The 26,743-nt window shown below is 40.7% G+C and overlaps 1 protein-coding gene across 1 annotated transcript in view; it reads left to right on the forward strand.

Annotated features, from left to right (window-relative positions):
* The window catches only part of TYR (tyrosinase), a 49,346-nt gene that overhangs the window by 20,647 nt on the left and 1,956 nt on the right, over nucleotides 1–26,743 (forward strand). Inside the window, exon 4 of the mRNA XM_056328852.1 lies at nucleotides 18,408–18,589. Coding sequence (XP_056184827.1) covers nucleotides 18,408–18,589 — 182 coding nt within the window. The remainder of the gene's footprint in view (nucleotides 1–18,407; nucleotides 18,590–26,743) is intronic.

A 26,743-nucleotide genomic window follows, 5' to 3' on the forward strand; every position in this document is an offset into this window, starting at 1 on the left:
CCACAGAGGAATTTCAGTCACAGTCATTACGAACCCCTGGAAACACTTCTCATAACTGTAGTTACTATCCATTTTAGAAGGCAAAACTATTTGTGAAAGATAACATCATTAAATCCTACTACTGTTGTGGAAATAAATCACTGCACAGGCACTGTGGGGGCAATACAGATATCCATGATGCAACCTCATCCCATCTGTTGGCAGAAAGGATATTGCCAGTGCTCTGCAGCTGCTGTGTGTATGGGCTTTAGTACACACAGATGTAAAAACTGATGATAATGCTGCCTTTTGTATAAGTGACAGAAATGCATTAGCATGATCAGGGTTACTTAGCAGCCTTATCCATGACAGATTAATCATGCTTTTAGTTATAATTAATAAGTGACTGATAGGTACATACAGTACATTTAAAAAAACCCTGTTCCTCTCCTACATAGACTTTAAATCTGAAGGGCTGAGAAGTTCTTTTCTGAGGCAAGCAAGAACACAAAGAATAGAGGAAACAGGAGAAACAGTCTCCACAGCAGCAGAAACACTTTTTTTTATTATAATTTTTTTTGGTCCTTATCAACTTTTCTCATTTGAGCAGAACACTTTTGAGCTGATTGCTATCACTATCTTGGGCCAAAGGGCTTTAAACTAACTTTTTAACTACATTTTCTGCAAGGACAGCATCTCTTCCAGGCCTTGGCAGAAGACACGGAGAGTTGTGAGACAGGGGTTTACTGGCAAAGGCTGTAAAAAGACTGGACACAAGCACCACAGGTCTGCTGGTTCTTGCAAAGGCAGGGAACAGCTGTGTGTCATGAAACCAAGAATGGTCCAGTGCTTTGAGCATCCAAGGAAGACCCAAAAGAGGGACGCCTCACTCCACTGCTAATTCCTTGGGTGAAACAGAGCATGTAGTTTGCTCTCCCAAATGCACACCTCCTGGAGATGTGTTTCCTTCCCGTTGATTTCAACAAGACTTCTGAGGAGCTGTTGATCTGAGCTTCAGCTAACCCATCTGTAAAGTGGGTGATATTAGATGCCTACGTAACACGGACACTGTCAGGGTAAATGCATTAACGACTGTCAAATGCTCAGTTACGACCATAATAGGAGTGATAGAAGTAAGGCAATAGATCATTGGAACTGATTTTACATAGAAACATATGGTACAGAGGAGGATAAACAAGTGTATACGGAGTTTGCTGACAGGTGTGAGCCAAATGTTAGGAACTGCTTTCCAAACCAAGCAACAGTCAGCCTCCGATCTGTTATCCCCAGCTTTTCCTCCTGGGGCTGATGCACAAAATGGGGAAAGGATGGACAGAGCAGCAGTACAGTTGAGATTTTTCAGGTGAAAAGCAAAGCATTTGCTTACAAATGTTTTTTGTTTTTGTTTTTGGTTTTTTTAAGGTAATTTCCTTTCAGCAGTGCAGAAGTATGAAAGTACCGAGGCAACAACTTTCTTAGCAATGATAAATCAGGCTCCTTGCCTTCTTACTTGCTAGCTAGAAGACCTCGGTGTTTGGTAAAAGCAGGTGACCACACTTGAAAATTATTAATTACTAATTGAGTGGCTCAAAAAAAAAAGAATTATGCAACAAAATACACATTCAGCAAATATGAGAGCTTTTTTAGCTCTCTGAAGTATTTCTTTTAATTGCAAATCTCTTTGCTATTCAGATATGCTCTACAGTCAGCACAAGGGAATAACAAGGGAGGAGTCAACCCACTCAAGCTGGAAGGAGCAGCTGCACAAGCAGTGAAAACAAGGGCCCACAATCCCACTTGAACTCACTAGGGTGTTTTCTGTGCTTTGAAAAGGAACTCCTTCCTCTGTCCTGACTCTTTCAGACCCTCCATGCCTATAACCTCATAGTGCCTTCATCTGTTCTCCCTGCACTTCTGTCCCTTGAATGTTTCTTCCATCTTTCTTCTTATTTCTTCTGTACATCTCCTCTTTTTGACTTCCACATCGCACTCCAACAATTCCTCTTGCAAACTGCAAGAAAAACTAAATAGCAGTCAGGAAAATAAGCTGCCATTAAATATCTCCATACTACATTATACCTGTACAGGATGAGGAGCAGCTGAGGGAACTGGGGGTGTTCAGCCTGGAGAGGAGGAGGCTGAGGGGGGACCTTATCGCTCTCTACAGCTGCCTGACAGGAGGCTGTAGACAGGTGGGGGTCAGTCTCTTCTCCCAGTGACAAGGGATAGGACAAGAAGAAATGGCTTCAGGTTGCACCAGGGGAGATTTAGATTGGATATTAGGAAAAATTTCTTCCCTGAAAGTGTTGTCAAGAATTGGAAGAGGCTGTTGAGGGAAGTGGTTGAGTCACCATCCCTGGAGGTATTTAAAATACATGTAGCTGTGGTGCTTAGGGACATGGTTTAGTGCTGGACTTGGCAGTCCTGGGTTAATGGCTGGACTCAATGATCTTAAGGTCTTTTCCAACCTAAACAGTTCGTTGATTCTGTGATTCTAATTTAGAACCAATTTTCTAGAGACATACCATAGGGTGTAGGATTTCAATCTCTTGCATTTCTAAAGTCTGGTCTTGTTAGAATACGTGTACAGCTAGAGCCAGGTTGTCAGTTGTGGTGATGTCACCACTACAGGACCTTTTTCTCCAGCCTTCATGAGAACCACACAGCTCAGAATAGTGCTGCAACTGTCATTCCATTAACCCAATGCTCTGCCCAGGTATTCCTCTCTGTTCATACCCTCCTCCAATTCCTTTGTTCTCTGTCACATCAGATGAACTGCTGGTCTCTGTTTTCAAGGCTGTTCACTGCCCATCCCCAAGTCATTCCTTATTCATTATCAAGGAACTCACTCACCCCTCCAATAAGTTCATTATATGTATCTCTATCGTACATCTGTTTGGCATTCACACAAGTCCCTCCATACCCCTCCTAGCTGGGCATTGTTCACCCTACACATCCACAGATTCAGTCACTGTTCTTCCCTTCAACATGACACTTACAAAAAACAGTAAACCGAAACCTTCACTTAGTGGGTGGACTATTGCCATCCCACTATATGTTTGCCTAGTTCTCTTCCCATCTGTTTGTATCTATCTGTTGTCCCTTGTCCTGTGTGTATATTATAATCTCTGGCATTAAGGGATTGCCTAATTGTGCTGGTCTGTGCAGTGCTTGTCATATTCTTAGCCTCTGACTGTGAGTCTTAGATATTAAAGCCACAGGTGATAGCAACTGCTTTACTTACAATCATCTGACATGCCAACAGCATCAGACAGTCAGACAACCCTACGCTGATCTTGTTGCTTCAGTTACTCTTTTGCTTGCTATCACACAGGACTAAATTCTTGCAGCAAAGAGACAAAACCTCCAGGGCTGGGGATGTGTGCATGTGTATTTGTGTGTGTGTACATGCACTCTGCTAAAAGTAATCCAAATCAAGCATAAAGTCACATAGGGAATGGAGACACTCTCATTTACAGATACTTTACATACATGCATACTTCCAAGCAGGTGCAGAAGAAACTCTCCTACGCATCAGCTTCAGAGCCCAGTGAAAATGTCACAGATTCTGCCTAATCAAGGCAAATGTCTTCATGCTGTTCAGCAACATCAGCTGCCATGGACTCCTCTGCAGGATGCTAAAATAACCTCTTCTGCTTCAGTGGCAGGATGGAGCTGGGAGCTTTAGGAAATGCCAGACTCTGGCTTATCTGAAGATCTAACAATAAAATGTTCTTTATCACATTGCTTATCAGTAAAGTGTTAAATTGGAAAACATGTATGGAGCAATCTGTTAAAGAATATATTAGAACCCAAAATCTACACATCCTAATTTTCATGCCACCAATGTCCCATTCTCTAAGCCAACTGTATGGACACTTTCAGTACCTGTGGACCTCATATACTCACTTTCATGCCAGTCCCTTCTTTTACTCAAAAAAAAAAAAAAACCCCAAACAAAAAACCAAACAAAAAAACCCCCACCCTTAACATTATGTCAAAAATGATTTTGTTGGAAAATACTTTAACAAGAGGAAATTTGATTTTCACTCCCAGGAGATGTCAAAATAAAAGCTTCTTATTTTTACTCTGTTTTTGAAACAGAACATTTTCATTTTCTCTTTAAATGTCATCTCAGTTTTTTTAAACCAAAAAATGGCACGAGAAAAACCAAGTTGTTCTCTTGTTTTGAAATGTTGACAGGAAACAAGAACTTTTTTTAGCAGTTAAGAACTATTTGCTTCAAGAATTTGGAACATTTGGAGAGAAAATATTCAAAAAGAAACATTATAAATTCTTGTAAGGCAATACTAGGTTCCCAGACTTGTTTAATACATGAAATAACAGTCATTCCTTATCCTGCACTGTCTCCAATGGGAGAAAACACAGAGAAAGCATGAGGCCAAGGAATTATTTTCCACATTTGGTGTATGGAAACTTAGAGACAACAAAACAAGTGACTTAAACACAGCTGAGATGCAGATTGTAATAAAATGATATATCAAGTAATAATAAAGCGGTGTAAAAATGGAGGAATCGCTGCAAAAACATTAAGTGCATGATTAATTTTCTTCCTTGATATGGGCACAGCAAGACTCTTACTGCTTTCTGTTTGCAAAAAAATGATGACACAGCCTAAAAGCTATATTTTTCTGGAGCTGAATGCACTATGGCTTGGAGCCACATGAAATCTGTTAGACAAAGGTAGTTCAGGAGGTTGCAATTAGCAATATACCTCCTCCCACAGTAAGAGTATAACCCACAGTAATTCTGTATTGTGTCAGCTCAGGATCTTACAGTCTGTGCCCAGCACTGTATCCTCCCAAACACCTGTGTAAAGGCAGCAGGTGAGGTAAAGTCACCTCCACAATTGCCCCTGGTACAAAGGTGAAACACAGTTAAAGTTCTTCCACTCAGTGAAACCATGGACATCACTGAGCTACTGCTGTGCCCAGGGGTAAGCAAGTACAGCTTTTATGAGCGAAGCCCCTGCAATTTCCTCCTGACCTAGGGATGTTTTGCACCATTTCCAGAATAGAGCTGAGATGGTGTTTGGCAGGACAGCCCCTAATGCTCCCAAATACTACCTTACCTCCTAAAAGCTTTTGCACTTTCTTGATATATCCTTTGATATCTGACAGCTGGGTGAAATCTCATTGAAGCTGGTGGGTGTTACAGTCATTTCTTACTCAGGATACATGTTCATAACCTCTAGGTTGCCTTTTAGAATTAAACGTCTGGATTATAAAGTGTTACTGCAGGAAGAAAAAAAAAAAAAAAAGAACTGAGTTCATGGTGTGGCAGACATTGGAGTGGTGGGATGGAATCAGTGGGAGCTGGATGGTTTCAGTGGGACTGTACGCATATGTTGAACACATGCAATATGGATAAGGAGGGGAAAAAACACTTCAGAGGCAGACAGGGATGGCAGCAGGAAGCCAAGGACAGCCGGAGAAGCACTTAAATGTGATCATTGTGGAGCAGCAGCACAATATCCAAAGAAGTCCTGATAAACCATTTTGTCTGTAGTGCGATGAGTAGAGAGGCACACTGTGTAGGAGATTACCCTGGTCCTCCCCTCGCAGAGAGCTCCCCTGTCCCATGGCACCTGGGTGAGTGAGGGCATCAGCACTGCAGCTGATGACCTGCTCACACCTGGCTACCTGACTCCACGTAGCCCTGCATCAGAGCCACAGCCGGTGGAGCTGCCGGCTTCTCCCTCGAAGGAACCCCACCTTCAGCTTTGTTTAAGCTGTGCTTTTCTTGAACTGCATTGCACACATCTCCTTTTGAGCCCCACTTATAGTCAGTAAGAATGTAGTCAGTTACAGTCTAGTGACCAGCTCAGATGCAAGTATCTCTGCTGAGGCACACTTCTGTCTCTTGATCAGATGAGTCCGCTCAAAAGATTTCTTTATATCTCTGTATAACACTTGGCACAGAGGGTTTGTTTAAACTCAAGTTCAGAAATTACCATAATGCCAGCAGCCACAATACGTGTAATGCTTAAGGTGTACGACCCATTACTTGTATGTGTAACAACACCGGGCCTGGAAAAGTTACGTCCCCACCTCCCAAGCTGCTGGGGCAATTAATTACATTTTTGGAATGCATCCTGGGTGGCAGTTGCCTCTTCTCCCTGTCTTGAGTGTATTACATGACTCCTACTGGGAAGAGAGCCCTGATCAGCATACACACCCACATCCCACCAGCAGGCTCCAGCTCTCACCCTTCTCTGATGCTTAACAAAATCACCACATTACCAGCAGCTGCTATGCTGGAAGCCACCATGTCACAGAAACCAGCTGTTTTACCAGGAGGGGCAATAGAGGAAGAAAACTGCTTTCCAGCAGAGCGCTTCATATGAGGGTGGGTCAAGAATTACTTTGGTCACAAGCTTTATGGGCACATGCAAACTCCTACAACAAGCATGAGGTACAGAGCAGATCAGTACTGAAGGGGTGGGAAACTCAAGCACAGAAAATTTTAGAAATGAAAGCAGGGAAGGATTCATTTTAATTTTGCTTCCCATTAGGGGTGTCTACAAAAGTGCAGGAGGACACACACTCCCTCTGTTACCACAAGCCCTCAGTTGGCCCTGAACCAGAGTTTCTAACCTTCTCCTCTTAACCTCTCAGTCTTAGTAGCATGTTAACCAGAGCTACTCAGCTTGTTTGATGGAGCTGACTCACTCGAAGTGGGCTCAGTATGTGGGTAGAGTGAGTTCACATCTACTGCAAAATACCACATAAATATATCCACGGAAAACAGAGTGTAAGTGGGGTGTTGCCGAGAAACACAGATCCCCAGTATCTCTCATTTGATATCCCTGTGTCTGGGGCTGAAAGGCAAATCATACACCAAGATACTGGAGCTGGACTCCAACATCTATTTCAGTAAGCCTGGGCAATTCCTGCTACTGCAATTGCAAAGCACCCAAAGAAAGGTAGGAACAGCTCCGGAGGGTCACACCACAGGTCTGTCTAGCCTATACCATGGCTGGAGTGGTGGCCAGAAGCCAAAGCAAAGGAGTATAGGTTTAGAGCAACCCTCCCCCAGAAGACCTCCCTGCTTTGCCCATTGGACAGACAGGGGCTGAGTCTATATAGTACACTTGAGGTTGCATATGGGTCTAAAGTAACCCACTCTCTTAAATAAGTCCTCTGGCAATCCAAAAATACACCATACAGGATCAGTGGCAGAAATAAGGACAATGAACAGGCTCTGAAGATAAATGTTCTTTTTTATCAATTAACCATACATAAAATCTATAGTGCTGCTGATCACCTTGATTGACGGGAACAGCAACAAGAAGGTTAAACAGACATCTTCTGGATTACATGTGAAATACAGTAGCTGGCCATCTCACCCACCATGTATTCTTTAGGCTAGATGTTTGTAATGACCCATTCTGCTCTCAAAAATCAGTAATATAGGAGGTTTAGTTCAAATAGTTCCATTTAAAGTGCATGTTTCATATCACTCTTACTGCAAGATTTTAGTTCAGCCAACGCAGTTACAGAATGGATCACTTTGTACACTACATATTATGCAAGCAATTAGTATTTTTTTTAAAAAGGAAAGGTTACTTTGTCCTGAAACTTTGCAAGAACCACATGGTTAGTCTTCACCTAGTCTCTTAATGCTGGAGGAGGAGAAAGCTCTCTGTGACACAGCGATCAAGACAAGCTCTGATGCAGACAGCTAGCACAGTGTTGAATTTCCTTCCTGCAGCTCTTCTGCAATAATAGCTGATGTAACTGTTCAAATTGTAAAAAATCACAGGAAAACATGGTACTTTTCTCACCCACATGTAGCTACCTTCTATTCATCAAAAGAAATTATCACTTTGCTACCGTAGATGTGATTTATATATTACATGCCCTTGTGAACTTCAATAACGACAATCTTTCAGTCTCAAAAGAATTGAATTACAGAGCACAGGAGTGAGTTACATAGAGTCAGTCCAGCTACCTCCACAGCAGTCCATTTTAATCTGCTTGTTATCTTTGTCTTGAGGGGAAATTAGTTATTAAACTTTGGAGCAGCTGGCATTTGTACTATCGCTTACTTCAAGCGATGTTTTTCTGTAGCTGCAAACCATGGCAAAGATGAACCCGAGAAAGTTAACATGGGATATACATTCCAGAAAATGTTAACTTATTTCTTCCCATGCAACACATAGTTGCATTTATATTTCCTTATTTACAAAGCACACAGGACACAGCATCGTGTATTTTCTATATCTCAGGTTTTGCAGTGTTGGACACAATTGGAGACCTAAATCTGAATGAGAAACAAATGTTTCTAGCCAAACATTGCCCTAGTTTGACAGCAAGAGGTGAAACAATACACATGATGACAGCTATTTTAAGGAATAAGAATTTCTCTGCTCCACTCAAGAAGAGTCATTGCCGACTTTCATTGGTGTAAAACAGAGTCTGGCTTCACTAAGAAAAGTGCTAGAGTTTAGATCCGGTATCTGACCGAATCTCAGTCCAGGTAAGCCTCACCTAAACTCCTAGTTTCTTTCCAGCAGAGGTGGAGAATAAGCTTCTGCAGGAGTTCGCTTGCTTTGTCAATAACAGGGTTACAATGAGGCATTACCTAGTCCTGCACTAGAGAATACTGACATTCCTCTGCAGATTCCTACACTATTTCCAACACACGGCTCCTGCCTCTAGCATCGTGAGCAAAGTGTCATGCTCAGCTTATCCATTATCTCCCTCTCCAGTAGGAATAAAGCTCTTTATGTTGTAATCCATCAGCAACTGATCAAATGTAAGCTGGTCTCAGCACTTGTTGGTTCATTCTACCTAATTTTCTGAGAAGGCAGAAAATAAGAATATTTCTGTGAGGTTCATCGACTGGGAAAGTGCCCAGCATGTTAGGCTTTGTGGTACCGGAGCCATGCCCCAGACTTATATGCAATGGGGTGAAGCCCCAAGTAGCTATATGGGTTTCCTGGGAAGAGTTAGGCATTTTGCAATGTGACTCCAAGAAATCGGCACAGCAAATGTGGAATAGAAATACAGGACTTCCGCAGCTCTCTCTGAGAGAGGAGCAGCATTTAGGTCTACACCACCAGCAGCAGTGTCTCCTCAGGGTTGTTTTATCTGAATCCTCTGCAGGACTAGGACGCCTGAGCAGCTGTTTTCTCCCAACAGAGGCTTGAGGAGCTGCTGCCTTTGTTATTCTAGAAGAGAAACACTTGGAGCACTACGTTATTGGAGCAATGACTGGAAGCTATGTAGCCCTCTGCACCCAAATGAGCATGTTAAGCAGCAATGAGAGATCCAGCTGCATCTTCTCCAAATGGCTATGGATACTCAAATTGGTTTTACAGTCCCAGTTTGTGCAGTGCCATAAATGAGAACAAAGGAGATGGAAGGAAGTACAGATGTCTGTAGTGGGATGGGAAAGCAGAGCAGTGCCAAGATCCTCAGGCACCACATGGCTCCCCAGCTCTGGTGGTACTTTGTAACGGGTGGGAAGGTGTCAGTATTGTGCACGTTGTTACGTCTTATCCAGAGAACGGTCCTTTAGGAGGCAGCCTGCAGCCAATATCAATCTGGCTGGATACGTAAAGAGCTTCATGTTATCTGCACGTTGCCCCTCAGTGTTGCAGGTGGTCTATTCCACCGTGGTCCACTAAAACAAACAAACTTTGCTTCAGAAGTAACCAAAGGGAGTTGGAGCAAAAGGAAACAATACAGTAGGCCAGATCTTTCCTGAAAATGAATTTTCATATTTCACAGACATATGATTGATCTATATGGGAATATATGCTTCAAGAAAAAAATCAGAAGCACAACACTATAAAGAGGAACAGCTCCACTGGGCTAAAAACATGTCTTTTTTTTTGTCTGTTTTGTTCAAGCCTGTGTTTAAAGTGTTAGGGGTTGACAAATCTAGAAGCCCAAACTGCCATAGCTCTGCATTCTTGGGTCCAACCAGTAGTGAGGTTGAGCATGTATTCCCTGTAGATGTATACACACAGAGTAGTTATATATGTGTATGTGCTTGATCAGCTACACAGATCAACATAAGAAATACAGCACTCACACAAATTCCAGCAGCACTAACAACTTCATCCTCTTGCCTTCTTCAGATGACCAGGATGAAAGCCTGTTATGGAAAATAGGCATACATATATACAGATATATACATACACAGTCTAGATTCCCTAGTAGCTGGCCTTAGACACCCAGTCTACCCATTAACTGCCCCTGGATCCCCTGATCTCCCAGTTGCCTCACTCACAAGCAGACACACATGCACAAACATGTCTCTCTGGCAGCTGGTCTGGGGAACTGGCAGGGAAGTAATTTGACAGTGGTACTGCAAGGGTTTGTGGAAGAGGCACTGTGCCCAAGGATGCTTGCTGCGTGCTTCAAATTGATGGTGGAAGGCTGGATGTTCCCCAGCTCCTGAGGCCAGACACAGAGTGAGAACTGGAACCCAGGGCAGTATGCAGCAGTGATTCAAAGTCAGGGAGACATAGCCTCAGAGACCTTGGATGGGTTTCTCACAGTAATTGAGGGCAGCGTCTTAATTTTTAATCAGACACTTGCATTATGACCAGTGTGATTTGTTTACAACTTTCCTGAGAGTCTCTGTAGTGTCTTTAGCCAACTTAAAACACGAAGAAAAAGCAAAAGGACACTGCAATATAACCGCATACATTGGCAAACAGTACAGTCCCTTGACTTTACAACCTCAGCATCAGCAGCTCTTCCAGGGCTAAAGCACTGATGTTTCTCCCAAATGCTTGGGATGGGAATTACCTGAGGTGACTTTGTAATACCGGCTACCTAGTGCCAACTTTTAAAGTGATGACTACTGTGTAATCACAGTCCTTGGACTAGCATTTCAGCTTCCCTCAATTTGTTTCCTTTTCCCTTTATTTCCAAATTCAAATACATGTTCCTTGCCAGATTTCTTCTACACAATGTCAGATCTCATGATACTGAAACAAATTGTATAAATGACCTCTAAGCATCAATGTTCTGTTTTCCTTCTGCCATGGTCAGTCTAATCTAGCCTCAGTCTCACAACTGTAGAATGAAAGTCTCTGTGTCAAATCTGGCACAAACTAGTCCATGGCTTCAGATTAGGATGAGATAAATTTATTAGTGGCTTACAAAGTTGCCTTTTAGTAGCTGAACCGTTAGTATGGTGTGCGGGCTTAGCTGAGGCATGGATTTATGAGGCTACTGAGAAACAAAAGGCACAGTTTCACTCTTGCTTTCAGTCAGCTTAACAAGGCACATAGGTTAACAAGAAGAAACAGTTCTGCTCACCAATTAATGCTACTCAGAGGTGCTCACCTCTGTTCCTCCCTTGTGCTGGTACTGGCCATCACGCAGAAGCATAATGAATAGGTCCGTGACTTTATTTCACCTCAGCTATCCCAGAACAAATGAAAACAAATCAGATGTGTTGGTTTTGGGGTTTTTTTGAACCAAAGCAGTTCCTTAATCTTGGTTGTGGCATGGTTGTACAAATGCTTACAAGGGAAGTGAGGACAGGAAGGTAGGAGGCAGAAGGAAAGCAAGATTGTGTCCTCTGTAGCGGTATGGACCCAGAGTGACCTCAAATCTTCACCATAAGGGGACTGCAGTCCTCCCACTGGGGACACCTGCAGTGTCACTCATGTTCCTGGTTGTGTGGCAGAGGAATTCATATAGGGGTACTGAATCCTTTTCTTTCCCCATCCCCTCTCTCCAGCTGTCCTTAATTGCAAGGTAAAACACACTGGATTAAATTTCTCCAGGGAAATTTTCCTGAAGGGCCAGTTAGGTGTACACTATGTGTCAGTGTCTCTGTGGTGGCTCAATATGAGGAGATCTTTAATAACAGATATTTAAGGTCTAGTTTCTCCTCTTCCATTGTAATTGCTTAAGTGTAGCTCTGCTTACAACTGTGGAGGCACACTGTTGGGAAATGGCTCTTAGGAAAGATGCTTTCCAAAATGATAAAGAAAATGCCTACTTTTATTTTGTTACTATACTTTTTTTAGGTTTCAAGATTTCTTTCCTGTGAGCAGCATCTTTCAGAGTACACAACACTATCTGGAGCAGTATGAAGTTATCCAGCCTATATTCAGTGGTGCTCTTACACTCTGCCTGGTATTTCCCACTGGCAACATAAACTCATTTATTTCTTGACTCATCCTTTCATTAGCTATAATACCATTGCATATATTATTCATAGAATAATATGAATTCAGAAATATATATTGGTGGCCTTTTTTTAATCATCCTCAAATCAATCTTCTTTTTCCCCCCACTCTTTAAACCAAGGATTTTATTTTCAAATTAATTTTCCACTAAGGTTCATTTCATTTCACTTCGTATAATCTGGTATGTATGGAGCAGAACAAGGAAAATATTCAAATCTATTTATATGCAATTAAATGGAAGTGATATATCCATGTCTTTTGCAGATGGCTTTAATTTTCTCTGTAAAAGCACCTTACCACACTAAAACTCTTTGTGAAAGCAAACTATATTTCCCCTGAGTGAAAATTTTAACTATCAAAGCATCAACATACCAGATGGAAATCTATTACTTTTTACCACTTATCAACCCTTTAGACCTATCAGTGCTGGTACACACAAGTATTAAGCTCATTAACAGTCAGAGAGATCTGTATACAGATATATAGCAAAAAAAATTAAATTAAATAAAATTGAGACTCCAAGCTTTGCAATGGTATAACCTAACTCCAGAAGTATCATAGTCTGATAGGCACAAAAAGGCCCCAGAGGTGACGTCCCACTCTACCACAGCATGTCTAGTATGAACTCAGGCAAGTCGTTTTTACCCTGTGCCTATTTTGTCTAAAGTAAAATGGGGCCTCTAACACTTTCTAAAATTTCTCAAATATGTAAGAAGAATATTCTTTCCCTTTATGACTTTTTGGGAATCCTTTTGACCAGATAACCTGCCTAAGCTATTTCTGCATCAAGTATGCAGCATCTGATTGAATCAGAGGGTTTAACTGATAGTGATATTATCATGTCCTTAGATCAGTTTTGTCAATATTTAAATACCAACACTGAGCCTTATTTTAGCCCAAATTTGTCTAAACCCAACCTATTCTACAATATAAAAATTACATTTCTTACCACAAAAATAGTCTTTGCATAGACTGTTGATCATCATAATCTAGTCATTCTAAAACCTTAATTATTTTCTTTAATAATACACCCACTACAAAATAATTTCTCCCTTGGAAGTGCAATATAGACATACCAAGCCTCTTTGAGTTCTAAATGTGAGACAGGGCACCTTTCAAAATCCAAGTTATTCTCTTACCTTTCTCGGTTCCTTAGCCTCATACTTGGGACTGCACTTTGGGCACTGATTTCTTCAAGTGAAGTAAGAAGTCTCCCAGATACAAACAGTCTTTGCTCTAATCTAAATAGAATTAATTTTTGATCTGTCCAAGGCCTTTAAATAAAAGCTACCTCTTCCAAGTCACTTTTGCTTGCCACTGAAAAAATACAAAGGGCATTAGGGCTATCAGGAGACTAAACTCCGTTTCATTTAGTTCATTTTCACATTTTAGATTTCTGTTTCTTAAACCCTAATTGCCTGTGACCCTTCTAGGTAAGAGTTGCCACCCTGGAAGATTTATGGTTTATTACTGCTAGATCCCAGATTCCCGATGACTTTTGATTAGCTTTTTTCTATCCTTTATCCCGCCTTGTCTTCTTCACCATGTTCGTATCCCATCTGTTCTCTTCAGCTGTGCCAACATCTCCCAAATGACGGCAGTCTAGCTGGGATCGCAATGCTAAAAAAGTCTCTGTCTCTGGAAAATATCACTCCTACCTATACAAATAACTAATTATCTGCTTGCCCTCTTTGCCTACATGTTGAGGAAGAAAGTAACCAGCCGGACCGCTGTAGGAGTCAGACAGATTTCCCTCTCACTGAACTTCTCCTCAGTACTTTTTTTGAATAGAAGAAACACGAAGAATGGATATCACAGAACCCCAATCTGAGTCTTTAGCTCTCTTTTTGTTGCCTTTAATCTCATTATGTCAAGAAAGGAAGGCAATGTGGAACAAAAAGCCCCTTCAGATGTCTTTTAATTCATATTCCTGCTTTGTTAGGCTCTCAGGGCCAGGGGAGGACACAGAAGTTAATACGAAGAGAACATGATCGCAGTGGCTTGCCCAGATAACCAACAATTTATGGAGCTGATGTCTGCTGCTCTGCCTCAAACCTGGCTTTTCTACCAGGAACTTTGTCAGCCCACGAAGGGACCAACTAATTGCATCAGCATTTTGTCTCTCTGCGTGTAGCTTTAAGTCTACAGCCCCAAGAAAACAAGGATGTATTTTCAAGGTACTAAGAGGAAATAACTTACAACACAGCTTTTTTTAAGGGAAGAAAAGAAAAAATTCTGTAAACAGATAAGTGAATCAACATCTGATGATGGAAGCACTGATTTCTCTCTGTCACAGAAAGCAAATGCCTGTTAGCAAATAAAGCAACTGTGTCTGTAGACCAAGGCACACGAAAGAACTGTGAGATGATCCATCATAGCTGTTAAGATGTGTTCTCTTTGCCTACAGGAAAGGATAGCACTGCATGAAGGAGAGCACATTTGATGCTGCCTTAAAGGTAGCCAGGAATGGAGAAAGCACCTTATTTGAGGAAAAAAAAAAGTATCCCACAATGTGTAATTCAGTGGTCACAGTACTCTGAAACAAAATAATGTGTGCTTATTTTCTCCAGGTATGCCCTTTTTTGTCCCAAGTCTTTTCAGTTAAGAGAAGTTCCCAAGAATAAGAGCACTGTGCCAATGTCACTACCTGGCTGATAGCAAAAGCCATAGGCGACTTCAGGATTTCAGCTGCCCTTAAAACTCCATGAAGGGAGTTAACAGCCTCAACTTGGGAGTCATAAAATGTAACTCTCTGATATGAAATGGCTTATGGTGCCCAACAAGAACTATTTGTACATCACAGCAAAGGTATAGCTGTTGTACCTTCTTCGTGGATTTTCTCCCCAGCCAGATGCAGTTGGGAGGGGTTTTTTTTCCACTCAGCTGGGAAATCTTTCTTGAAAGGTAAGGGTAAGGTTCCTTCTTTCATAACTTCTTACAAAATATGAGTAAGGCAGGGAAATGGCAGTGCCCCCCTTTTAAAAGGAGAAATACAAATAGTTGACAATGTAAATAATACTACTGACATACTAAATCTGACAGGTTTTTCAGCCAAAAGAAGAAAAAAATGAAGATCTTCATGAAAATACAAAGCATCACGCATTATCTTGCCAAGAAAATATTAGTGTTGTGATTTCATCTTACTGAACAAGCTGGGAACAAACCTTGAAGTGGAAAGAATAAACAAAACTTCAACCAATTGCTTTATTAGCAAGCAGAATATGATCATAATCTTTCAAAGTGTCCAAAAATAAAAGCCAAGATAAGTGCACAGGGCCAGCTATTCTAAAGGGAGTAATGGGAAGTGTGACTCTTAAACCTTGACGGATGTTTCTGAGATTTCTGCAGTGGCATATAGATATGTTAGATGAAACAGATCTCAGTAAAGATTATATGATTTTATGCTGGCTGAAGGAGACAACTGTTCATAAATAACTCAGTGAATTGTGCCATTTATCTTGTGCATCAGTACAACTCATCATATCAGTAATTAGAGGCATACGATTGTGTCTAAATCTAAAGATCAGCTGCAAGGGCAGACAATTCAATACTCCTGCTGCTTCTACGAAAAGCTTGATATCTAATGTGGGAACCACACTGCAAATGAAGGAATCCAAAAGTACATATGTTCATTTCCATGGAAATGCTTTGCATTTGCATTCTGCTGGAAAGATTACTGGCCTAAGGATTCTTCTTGAAACTGCTTAAGAAATGGCAACATTTAAGTCACCCAGAGAGGATGCTGCATTTCAGGGCATGTTACATGAAGCTATTTCAGCCAAATGACAACTCTAGCTCTGAACCTTGTGCTCATCAGCCCTCCGGATTTTCAGAACATGGCTGCTCAGCATTTTCTAAAACTCAGGCCCCAAGAAGTACCTCAGATCAAGCATTCAAATGTTTGGGTGTGGATCATCACCAGATTTTGAAAAGCTGATCCAAGTCCTGTTTCTGCCTTCTTCTTGAAATATTACCATGTTCCCATAACCGAAGTATCTCTGTACCTCTAACATCTGTCCTGTGCTGCAGAGAAGAGCTATCTCAGCTGTCACCTACAACTGCTAGGAAAACAAGGCACTGAGAGTCAGGGTCCCCTGCCCAAGACACAGGTAAAAGCCAGGCTGGGAAAGTATTGAAGTCCAGCACCCCCATCACCACCTCAAGATAAAATAATGCCCCCGTTTCCTTTATATTCTATGCCTTTTTTAATGATTATTGAATTTGGCTATGCATTCCCCACAGTTGTAATCTGATTACAGTTTCTGTTCAAACTTTCTTGTAATAACTGCAGCTGGAGTCTTGATATCATTGTTTGCATTTACCTATCTGAAAGCTTCAGCTAAATGTTATTCTGACAGGAATTTTTCTAGACAGGGTTGATGAAATTAACTGAAGAAGAGAGCCACAAAGAAGATTTTAATCAAGATTAATATCTGCATTGTTAAGGGGTCGACAAAGTGTATGAACATAGTGATGTTTTCATCTATTTAATCTTTTGATCTTAAAAAAAGAACCAAGGCTTTGGTCCTTCCTCTATTTTGATGAGTGTGAGAGGGATTTAATTTGGTGGGGTAAGCAGAGTGTTTCTCAGCATTTCTGCCCAAAGACAAGAGGTAAAAATCTACCAACAGAATCCTCGGATACTCTGCAGATATCTGGATACTGCTAAGTACTTGCATTTAGGGTCTGCGTTTCTGAGGTAACTTGAGTCCCTGAACAGCTGGTTATTAATCAGAACAAGGAAGAGAAGTCTGTTTCCTCCTGTCAGTGGCCAGTGTCAGGAAGGAGCAGCTGTTGAGCCAAGACCTCCATTAATGTACAGTCTACAGGTCTCTTTAGACTAGTTCCATCCCTCTTAACTGATAAATGAATCCACTGATCCCTGCCCGAGCTTGATGCCGATAATCCCCTCTTACCAATATTATCTGATAGACCATAGGGTCCTCTTTCTTCATGCATAAGATACCTGCGTCTGCTCCCCCTGCAGCATCTTGCTCCCTCCCCTGTTTCCAGCCTGGCACATCCAGGTGTTTGCTGACAAGCCATGGTCACTGTGTAAAGATCAGGGCATCAGGGCAAGGATTGGAGGACTGAAAGAATGTGAAGAGTTGAGTAGAAAAAGCTCAGGCACAAAGGGGGAGAACTGAGAATGTTTTGGAAAATTGTAAATTTTGCTTTCCAAACACATCCGGTAGTTGATTTGAAAATGTCAATACAACCTCTTACCATACTGCAGCCCTTAAGATTTCTGCCTCCAAGTTACAGAACAGACGTACAGCCCTGTGCTGACAGACAGCTAAAGGGAGAAACTTTGACAGAGAATATGGAAAGAGGCAGCTGAGGTCAGAGGTGTGGGTAACAGCTTGTATTGGGTTTACGGGGCAAGGTTCTGGTAGCAAGGGGGCTGCAGGGGTGGTCAGAAGGTAGCAGACGCTGTCCCTATGTTGAATGGAGCCTCTTCCAGCAGGCTTCCAGGCAGACCCACCGCTGGCCAAAGCTGAGCCCATCAGTGACATTGGTAGTGCCTCTGTGATAACATATTTAAGAAAGGGTAAAAAAAGAGCTGCACAACAGCAGCTGGGAGAGAGAACTGATAATATGTTAAACAACTATGCAGACACCAAGGTCAGTGAAGAAGCTGTGGCTGGAGAAAGACTCTTTCCTGACAGCTGACTTGCTTTGTCAAGTTTCTGGACTTATATAGCTTACCTCTTCTTCCTCAGAGGCGTCCACCCCCATGGTGATGTCAAACCAGCCATGGTATAGCCATGATTCAATGCAGGCATGAAAATGATTGGTAAGAAAACAGAGGAAGGGGAACAAGACTAAGAAGCTGGCAACAAGACCAATCACAACCAGCTATAAATGCTTCTGAGGGTGCCGAGGAAGGATTGAAGTCTTTAATCCTTTTCTTTCTATCGCTCACAGCCATGTGAATTACTGAGCAGAAATTGCAGTCAGGTCACAGCGAGACAGTGAATTGCATTTATGGAATTTAAAAGCATATTCAGCCTCTCTGCAGCACTGCAGGTCTTTGCTGTTTGTAGGCTTGCACAGGAACTCAGCACTGAAGTAGCTAACCCCAAATGATTTGGAAAGCATTACATGCACACAAACAAAAGTCATTACATGCCACTCTATCCCCAAGGTTCACAAAAAATAGCATCAACACTTTTTTTTTAATGTTCAGGGAGAAAATTTCTGTCAAACTCCACCGTTAATTGGCATACTATTTCTTTTACAGCATTTTTGAGCAATGGTTAAGAAGACACAGGCCCATGCTAGAAGTTTACCCAGCAGCCAACGCACCCATTGGGCACAATCGAGAAAATTACATGGTGCCCTTTATCCCCCTTTACAGAAACGGAGAATTTTTTAAACCCTCAAGAGAGCTGGGGTATGACTATGACTATCTGCAAGAACCAGGTAACGTCCCTATTTTGGGTAATTGTCAAATTTGTTGCCTACAACCTGGAATATGCCTATAAAATTAGAAGATAATAAAAAATCCTTTTATTCCAGATTTTTCCCTGAATCTGTTCCCAAATTGTAACTGCTTGTTTTCACTTTCCTGGTCTGATGTAGTCAGCATGATACATTAGAAAAGTTCCAACCAAGTTCAGTCACTGACATCAATGCTACCTTTCCTAGTCTATTAAGAGCAGAATCTGACCCAAATGCTCAGCTCATGATCAGAACTGGTGAGAAAAAGTGCTGCATTTCAAGTCTGCCGTTTGCCCAGCTCATCTGTTACAGTGGAACAGAAATGGGAACCAGCAGGATTTTCAGATTTCTGGACGCAGTTTAAAGGAGGGCAGATAAGCTCTCTTTCTGGTTTACAAATTAAATCTGATCCCTTAAATACCCAGAGTAAAATTCACTGTGGTATCAGAGGCCAACACAAAGTCTGTGCAGCACTTAAAAGAGTGATCCATTGACTTTGTGCTTGCCCTATGGTTATTTGTGTGAACACACTTTAATAATTTAATCTTTAATACAATAATATAATAATTTAATAATCATTTATTCATTAATACAAGTAGAAACCATCACTAAACAGTGCAAATGAATTTTGAACTGTTTAGTAATGGTTTCTACTTGTATTGCAGTTCACAGGTAGTTTTGACTTGGGCATCTTGGGCATCCTCAGGTACAGGGAGGGCAGAGGCCCTTGGGGCTGTAGTTGATGGTGAACCTCAGGTAAACCAGGTCTCATGCACATAGTAGTGGACCTCATAGTTTCCCCTGAGTAGTACCAGTTTCCTTAATGTATAAGGGAAGGGTTAAATTCTGCTAAAGATAAAATGTTGCCTGGAACTGAGGATTGCTCAGATAACTTTGGCCCAATCCGTTATAAAACTGGGCCATTGGGATGACCAGACATGTCTCATGTTCAATGCTGCCAAAAGCTACCCAGGATGTGGGATGCAGTTATCCTTGCAAAGTACTGGCCACTGAACATGTAGGTTACTGGGCATGTTTGCTTTTCCTGTTTGAGGCAGAAAACATTCTGCGAACATGCCTCTTCAGTTAAAAGGCATTTAAAAGTTGAAAGTCCAATAACTGTATAGCAAAAAGCACCAGGGGCGATTTAGCAGTGCTAACATTCTCATAGCTTGATTTTTGTCTTTATCAAAACAATATCAAAACAGGGCATCCCTGTTTTTCTGACAGACTTTGTTACTAACAGGGTTGTATGGTTTCTGCACACTTGATAAACTGTCTAATCATGCATTTAGCTTGTTTGTTCACATCTCATGTAAGATCTAGCTTGTGATTTACAGTCATTCAGAAAACTTGATTTTGACTATTTTATGAGTAATGAAAGGAATCTGCAACTCTCCAGCATAATTGTCTAAGGCCATTTTAGTACCATAACCCAGAAAGAGAAGTGAGTATTTCTCCTAACACACCATAAGTGACTTGGCCAACCCCAGACAGAAAATAATCTAACAAATGCTCTAAATATATTCTCAAAATTATTATTTTAGTCTTATTAGTAGCATTTTTGCCTTTTTGTTCAAGTAGGCAGGTGGGCGTAGGTCTTTTTTTCTAGATAACTAGTGACAGGACAAAAGGAAAGAGCCTCAAGCTGCTCCAGGGGAGGTTATAGATTGGACATTAAGAAATTTTTTTTCACTGAAAGGATGGTGAAGCATTGGAACAGGCTGCCCAGGGAAGTGGTAGAATCACCATCCCTGGAGGTATTTAAAAAACACATAGATGAGGTGCTTAGCAACATGGTTTAGTAACGGACTTGGCAGTCCTGGGTTAACAGTTGGACTTGATGATCTCAGAGGTCTTTTCCAACCTAAAGGACTATGTGATTCTAAGTTGTCATAATTTCATTCCTGCTCAAGCCTAGAAATATTTATACATACTTTTAATGAAAGACATTAGATTCCTAAACTAGAAACATATGTTTCTATTCCTAGAAACATACCACTCAGAAGTGCCAAATACCTTGATTTTTAGAAATACTGATTCCTGAACTGGTACTGCAACAGGAAGCAAATGGTTAATTATTTACCCTTCAACAATTCACTTCTGTTGCTTCCTGGTCTCTTCCCTTTTCCCAGAGGAGCACAAAGTCTTCAGAAAATGAAATTCTTATTAAATTCTGCCCATGTTTTTAACACAAAGATGAGGAAAGTAGTTCCTTAATTATTTTGAAAGATCAACACAAAGAGTGAAATTCAACCTCGTTTAGAAAGCCCAGATAATCATCGGATGTTGCTCAATTTGTTAATCTCACTGAGAAGAGAGTTTAAGTTATTCCTTATCTGGAGAGAAGAACAGGTTCCAAATGGAAAGTGGTTGGAATCTCAAAATGCAGATATGGATTTTCTCGGTACTCTCCTGTTTATACTCAGACTCTTCTCCAGATAGGAATGCTGGATTCCTCTTCTGAGGAACATAGGAGTAAACAGAAACTTTTTGGTAGAGGGGCTGAAGCAAGAAAGCCTGCTGACACTCCCTGAAGGCTCCCATGTACTCAAAGAAAAAGTGAAAGTTTGTGACTGGCAGACAGAAGTTTCTAGACAAATAGGAAAAAGTCACAGATATTTTTTTTTTAAATACATAAACCATGGCAGTAAAGATGTGGGTGGTCGGAAGAGGCAGCATTTCTGCAGATCTTCCAAATGAGGAGGAAGAGGAAAGGCATAGGAAGAGGATAGGCCATAGTGAGGAATGAGCACACAAGACCTGGCTCCATCCCATTCTCAGGACCTGGCTTGTTTGCTTTTAAAGAAAGTAGGTGGAGGAAAGCAGAAAGGGCAGCAGTTCTGAGTTACAGCACCAGCGACCTGGTAGAGATCAAGCAGGGCTACATAGACCATGACGACACTGGTTACAAGAAATAAAACTCGGGAATAATCTGATGACAAAACAGCATTTCAATGCTAAATTATATTATTGCTGTTCCCTTGAGGAAAAGCTGATACCTGGAGCCCTGCATTCCACTGAAAAGTAAATCAGTGTGCTACAGTATATAATTTTAATTGCAGCTTCATTTATTTTTATATGTACAACAGCCCTGAAGCAGAAGTGGTCACAAACAGTGTGCCTGGAAATCCATCCCTCAGGAATCAAAGACACATGTCAGAGTCTAGTTACTGGGGATCTGATGTGAGCAGAAACTGGAGCAGACACCCAGCTTTCCTTGACATGAGAACCGTGAACTGTAAAACTACCACAACCCATATGGCTTACTGAAAATGAACATTTGTTAGCATCAATAAAAAAGATTTGGAAGAATAATGGCACCACCTAGCAATAGCTGTCAAAACAATTTTCTACAGCAAGAGCTATCCCAAGCACTTACATTTCAGGGCTTGGACTAAATCTTTTCCATTTCTTTTTTTCTTCCAGAAATGGAAACAGATAAATTTGCAAACACAGCCTTGACTTTTCCCCAGAAATTCTCCCCCTCTCATTGGGAACTATTTGGCGACCACTACCTGAGTAGCTGGGTGATTCACAGTTTTTGTTGAAAAGCAGGCTACGCAGCTCTAAACTCAGGGTTCTAACCATGGGCTGCAAATTTTGGACACCTTAACTAAGGAATTAGGACACTCAGGGCAAAGCAAGGGATAAGAGCATGGTGATTACAACATAGAAAGCCAGGTTGCTCATGCATGTGTTGCAGGAGGGGAGCTCAGATCCAGAGTCAGGCTGCAGCTCATTTCTATTTCTGGCTCTTCAGAAATTTGGTTGCAAAATCACATTCCAGGCAAGTAGAAAATATGGCAGCTGGCAAATATGATACCAGCATGGAGGGACTCTGCTGAGTCTCCCAGCTCAGGAGCACACACTATTGGCCGTAATGTGAAAGGGTGATGTTATACATGTAAGAGCCTATGGCAAAACAGTGACATGAACAATAAAATGTGGATGCTGGGACAATAGAAGGCAATTAAACGTGACAATTAAATTAGATCCATTTGCACGTTTCCCAGGAGAGAGGTTACATGGCAGCTGAAAACATCGTAATACCTATGACAGTTTAGGATGATGTCTATCTGTGCTTGCTATTCATCCCTCACATTCATTCTGATCATTTACCCTATGACTAATAACAAACCAGATTCAGTTAGTGATTCTTTGCAGACATTGAAATCTGAAGTTGCTGTCTCCATCAGGGGTTATATGGATTAAAGAAAACCCTGGAATGTCTGGAACAGGAAGAACTTGAAGTGTTTATCTTTTTCTCTGCTTTTGAAGGAAAAACTTGTAGTGCAAAGTGCTACAAAACAGAACGTAGTATATTTTCCCAAACAGATGGGGGATAGCAGATGATCACCTGTTTCTATTAAAATGTATTGCTTACAGGAGTTTTGATGATTATATAAAATCACGATCATCAAGATAGATATAGATCATGGTTTCTTTTAAAGTAAAAGTTAAAGTGCTTCTTGTCAAAATGCATCTAACTTGTCTTGTTAGGAAGTCTATTAAATAATATAGTGTAATTAAAAAATCTAATTTTAAATTAAGATTTTTATTTAATTAAATTAAAATTAATTTAATTCTTAATTAAATTCTCAAATAATTGAGAAATGCTGACTTAGGAAGTGGTTTACATTTCTGAATTAAATAAAATATGAGAAGAGAGCATTTTGGCCCCTGGTACTCTTCAGGCAGAGGTAAGGGGGTGTAGATTAAGGTTGACTAAAACAGAAGGAGAAAACCAAAGAAAACAGGATGCAAAAATATATTCCTCAGAAAAAATATTATTATGAGCAGGTGTTTTGATGGTTATATAATGATGTTTCATGGAGGAACAGAAATACGGATTTTAAAACTGGTTGGTTTTTTGTTTGTTTGTTTTTTCTTATTTTTTCCTGGGAACCATTTAGGGGTAGGAAACTATGTTTTGATGAGTTATTAACACCCTAGTGTGGTAATATCAGGTATCCTATCGTCAAATCTCACCTCTTTTCTGAGAAATTTATACAAGTAAACTGTGAAAGACTGCTTATGAATTGCAAGTGTTAACTGAGGTTGTCAAACAAAAAGTAAACAGCATTGCTTTATAAATACACCCAGGAATATTTGATTCATCTCCCCTCAGTACCCCAAAATAATCAATTTTTTGCCACATAGCCCACTCTGTGGATATTCCGTCATTGCCAGTGAGTGGGCAGGACTCCACAGCAATGTTACTATGCAGAAGTAAGAGGCTGATCAACTTCAGCACTGAAAAATTAATTAAAAACCTGTTGTCAGCCATGCAGAAATGGTCTGATTCTCACTGTTTCTAGAGACAACCACATGATGAAGGGTGGGATGTAGTTTCCTGATTTACCCACCCTGGGCTGAAAACAGAACTGAAAGGGAGCAGCTTGAGTTTACACCGATAGATACTGTAACTCTACCATAAACAACCCACTACCACCCATTGCATGGCATCTCTTGCAGTCCAAAGGTAGAGGACTATGGCTGACTTGTCCAGACTTCCTCTTACTGTTGTCAGAAGACAAGATTACAAAAGACTTTCCAAGCTGCAATAATGAGGACACTGATGAAACCTGTGGGAGCTGTGAACTTCCCATCACTGAAAAGACAAATAATCCTGCCTTAAAACAGACCGAGGGACTCCATAACTTGAATCCCTCCCAGCTCATCTTCGTAGATTTGATTGTGGAAGTCTCACTGGTATTTCCTTTGACCACCCAGAGAGACACAATCAGTGAACCATGCACATACAAGAAACTGCAGAAACCAAACAGAACTTACTCACCAGGATAAGAAAATATTTGCAAGCTTGATCTAATAAGACATGTGTGTGCTGCCTCAAGGTTTGCTTCAAAATCTAATGTCCACTAACTACCCATGTTAGAGGTAGAAAAGCATGTCAAATGGAATAGCAAGTCTGCAAACATATCAGTGGGGCTATGGCAATAGATAAATGATAGAAAGTTTGTTTTGTTTATTTCCTGGTTGGCCAGAATTTTTACTTCTAAATTGTGGGATCAACCCTGGAAAGACTTTGCCACCCTATAGTTTACATAGAAGGAATATCTAAAATACAGAAATATTCTTTCAAATTTTTTTTTTAATATTATGTGGGTTTTTTCCATCCTTGGGTTCTGTTATATTAATAATGTAGTTTGGTGTTAGCACAAAAGGAAGATCTCAGGATGCTCATTAATAGATTGTCCATGGCATATTTCTTCTTCAATCATTGTGAAAAGTCCACGTTATTACCCTAAATACAGGAGACACACATTGCTTCACCTTAAAATTACACTGTTGTGGTTTCATACCTTCTCAATGACATCCAGCAACCAACACAAAATGGACTGCCTGGTATGTTTAAATTACATTTTAAAAGAATGATCTGATGTATTAAGAGTAAGAAATTATCTGTTGCTGTTACCAAGACCTAACACTCTTTGAGAAGAAAGAGTATGTCAAGAGTTGAATGCTAAGGCCATGGCTGAGGTTAATCACTGCTGTTTTCCTATCAGAAAGAGCAAGCTGAGAAGATACAGTCGGTTAGTCACTAATGGGAGGGAAGGTATCAAACACCAGCCTGGTCTGGCTTCCTCTTGCTTTGTCATGAAGCTATTGACTAAACGGGGCAGTTTTAATCAATGTTCATGGCAGCTTTCAGGGAGGATTATCATTTCACTCTAAACAGTGGTGTAAAAGGAATGGAATTGGCATTGGCTAATGTCTCCCACAAAGTAGCTGTCTCACACCCAACACCACCACCACTTCCTTGACACTCTTCCTAGGTAGTCATTAGCAAACATAGTTGCTGCACTCTTGGACCTTGCACAATTAGAGATTAAAGAATTATGGTAACAGAATACCTGAAATCCAAGGTTGCATGATTTGGGCTGAGCAGCCAGTCCAGTCATAGATTTACTGTTGTGTTAGAGCCACAGATTAACAGATTATAAGCACGTCCTGGGGTCCTCCATCCTTTGACACCCAAGAGTTGTCAAGGCAAATTTAGGATAGCGATGCCAAACGCCTTTTGTGTGGAAAAAAGACACAGACTGTAGATGCCGGGAGGTGGCTTTTGGCTTTGAGCTAATTACAGAAGCTGTACAGACTGAGGCTGAAAGCAAGAGAAGGGCATGTTTGACTGGTAATTGGGGTATAATAATATAGAGTAATCCCTTCTGAAAAGGCCTGCTGTGAAATGTGACATTTCATCATCTCAAAGTCATGTTATGTTCTACTGGGAAGAAGATAGCTCAGACCCCCCAAATAATATTGATGGAGGAATGAGATGGTTCAAGGACAAAGTACAAATTTAAGACATCACTTAGAAAATCCTCATATCCAAGATAAATTCTGTGAAGAAGAGAACTTTGTGATAATTCTCTTTTCCATAACATTAAAACAGTATCAAGTTCCTGTTATGTATCTTTTTCTTATAAGATAAAATTTTCTTTTATCATATGCATACTCCAGTTTAAATAGCCAGATTATTTCTAATTCAGACATTTGCTATGCAAACATTTAAAAGTTGATCTAAAAAACATTGCAGTCACAAAGTCATGTGCACAAAGGTAAGAAATGCCAGCATTAAAGTCAACCATATAGCCATAATTCACCCTCCACCTCTATACATATGCATTATCCTTAATTGCACACTATTTTTCCCCAGACCCCCACCTCATTCATTACACAGTGCAGACAACATTCATTAAGAGCCAGATGTCCAATCCTTTTTACTTTTGATTTTCATTTTCTCAGTCAAGTAATGTGTAGCCTAATGTATGATTTATTGCACACTTTTAATACGCTATCCTAAAGTTGTTTCCTCTAACACTTTTCTTTGGTGTTGATCACTGCAGCAGCTGAGTCCTGCAGAGATATCAATTTATAGTCATAATACAAAGGATTCAGTGAGTGGTATTGCCCTCATTTGACAGATGAGAAATGAAATATTGAAAAGATAATGTACCTCATACCCAGCGGTTTGTGGAGTTCACTCTGAAACATCAAGAACCTAGTTTTTTCTAATTCTTAGTGTTATACAGCATTTATATGTCTAATGAGGTCAGAAGCAGAAGGCTGAACATGCAAACTCTTGCAAATACTATCTCAGAATACAAA

Source organism: Falco biarmicus, chromosome 2 (genome assembly GCF_023638135.1).
Source record: "Falco biarmicus isolate bFalBia1 chromosome 2, bFalBia1.pri, whole genome shotgun sequence".
Taxonomy (NCBI): Eukaryota; Metazoa; Chordata; class Aves; order Falconiformes; family Falconidae; genus Falco; species Falco biarmicus.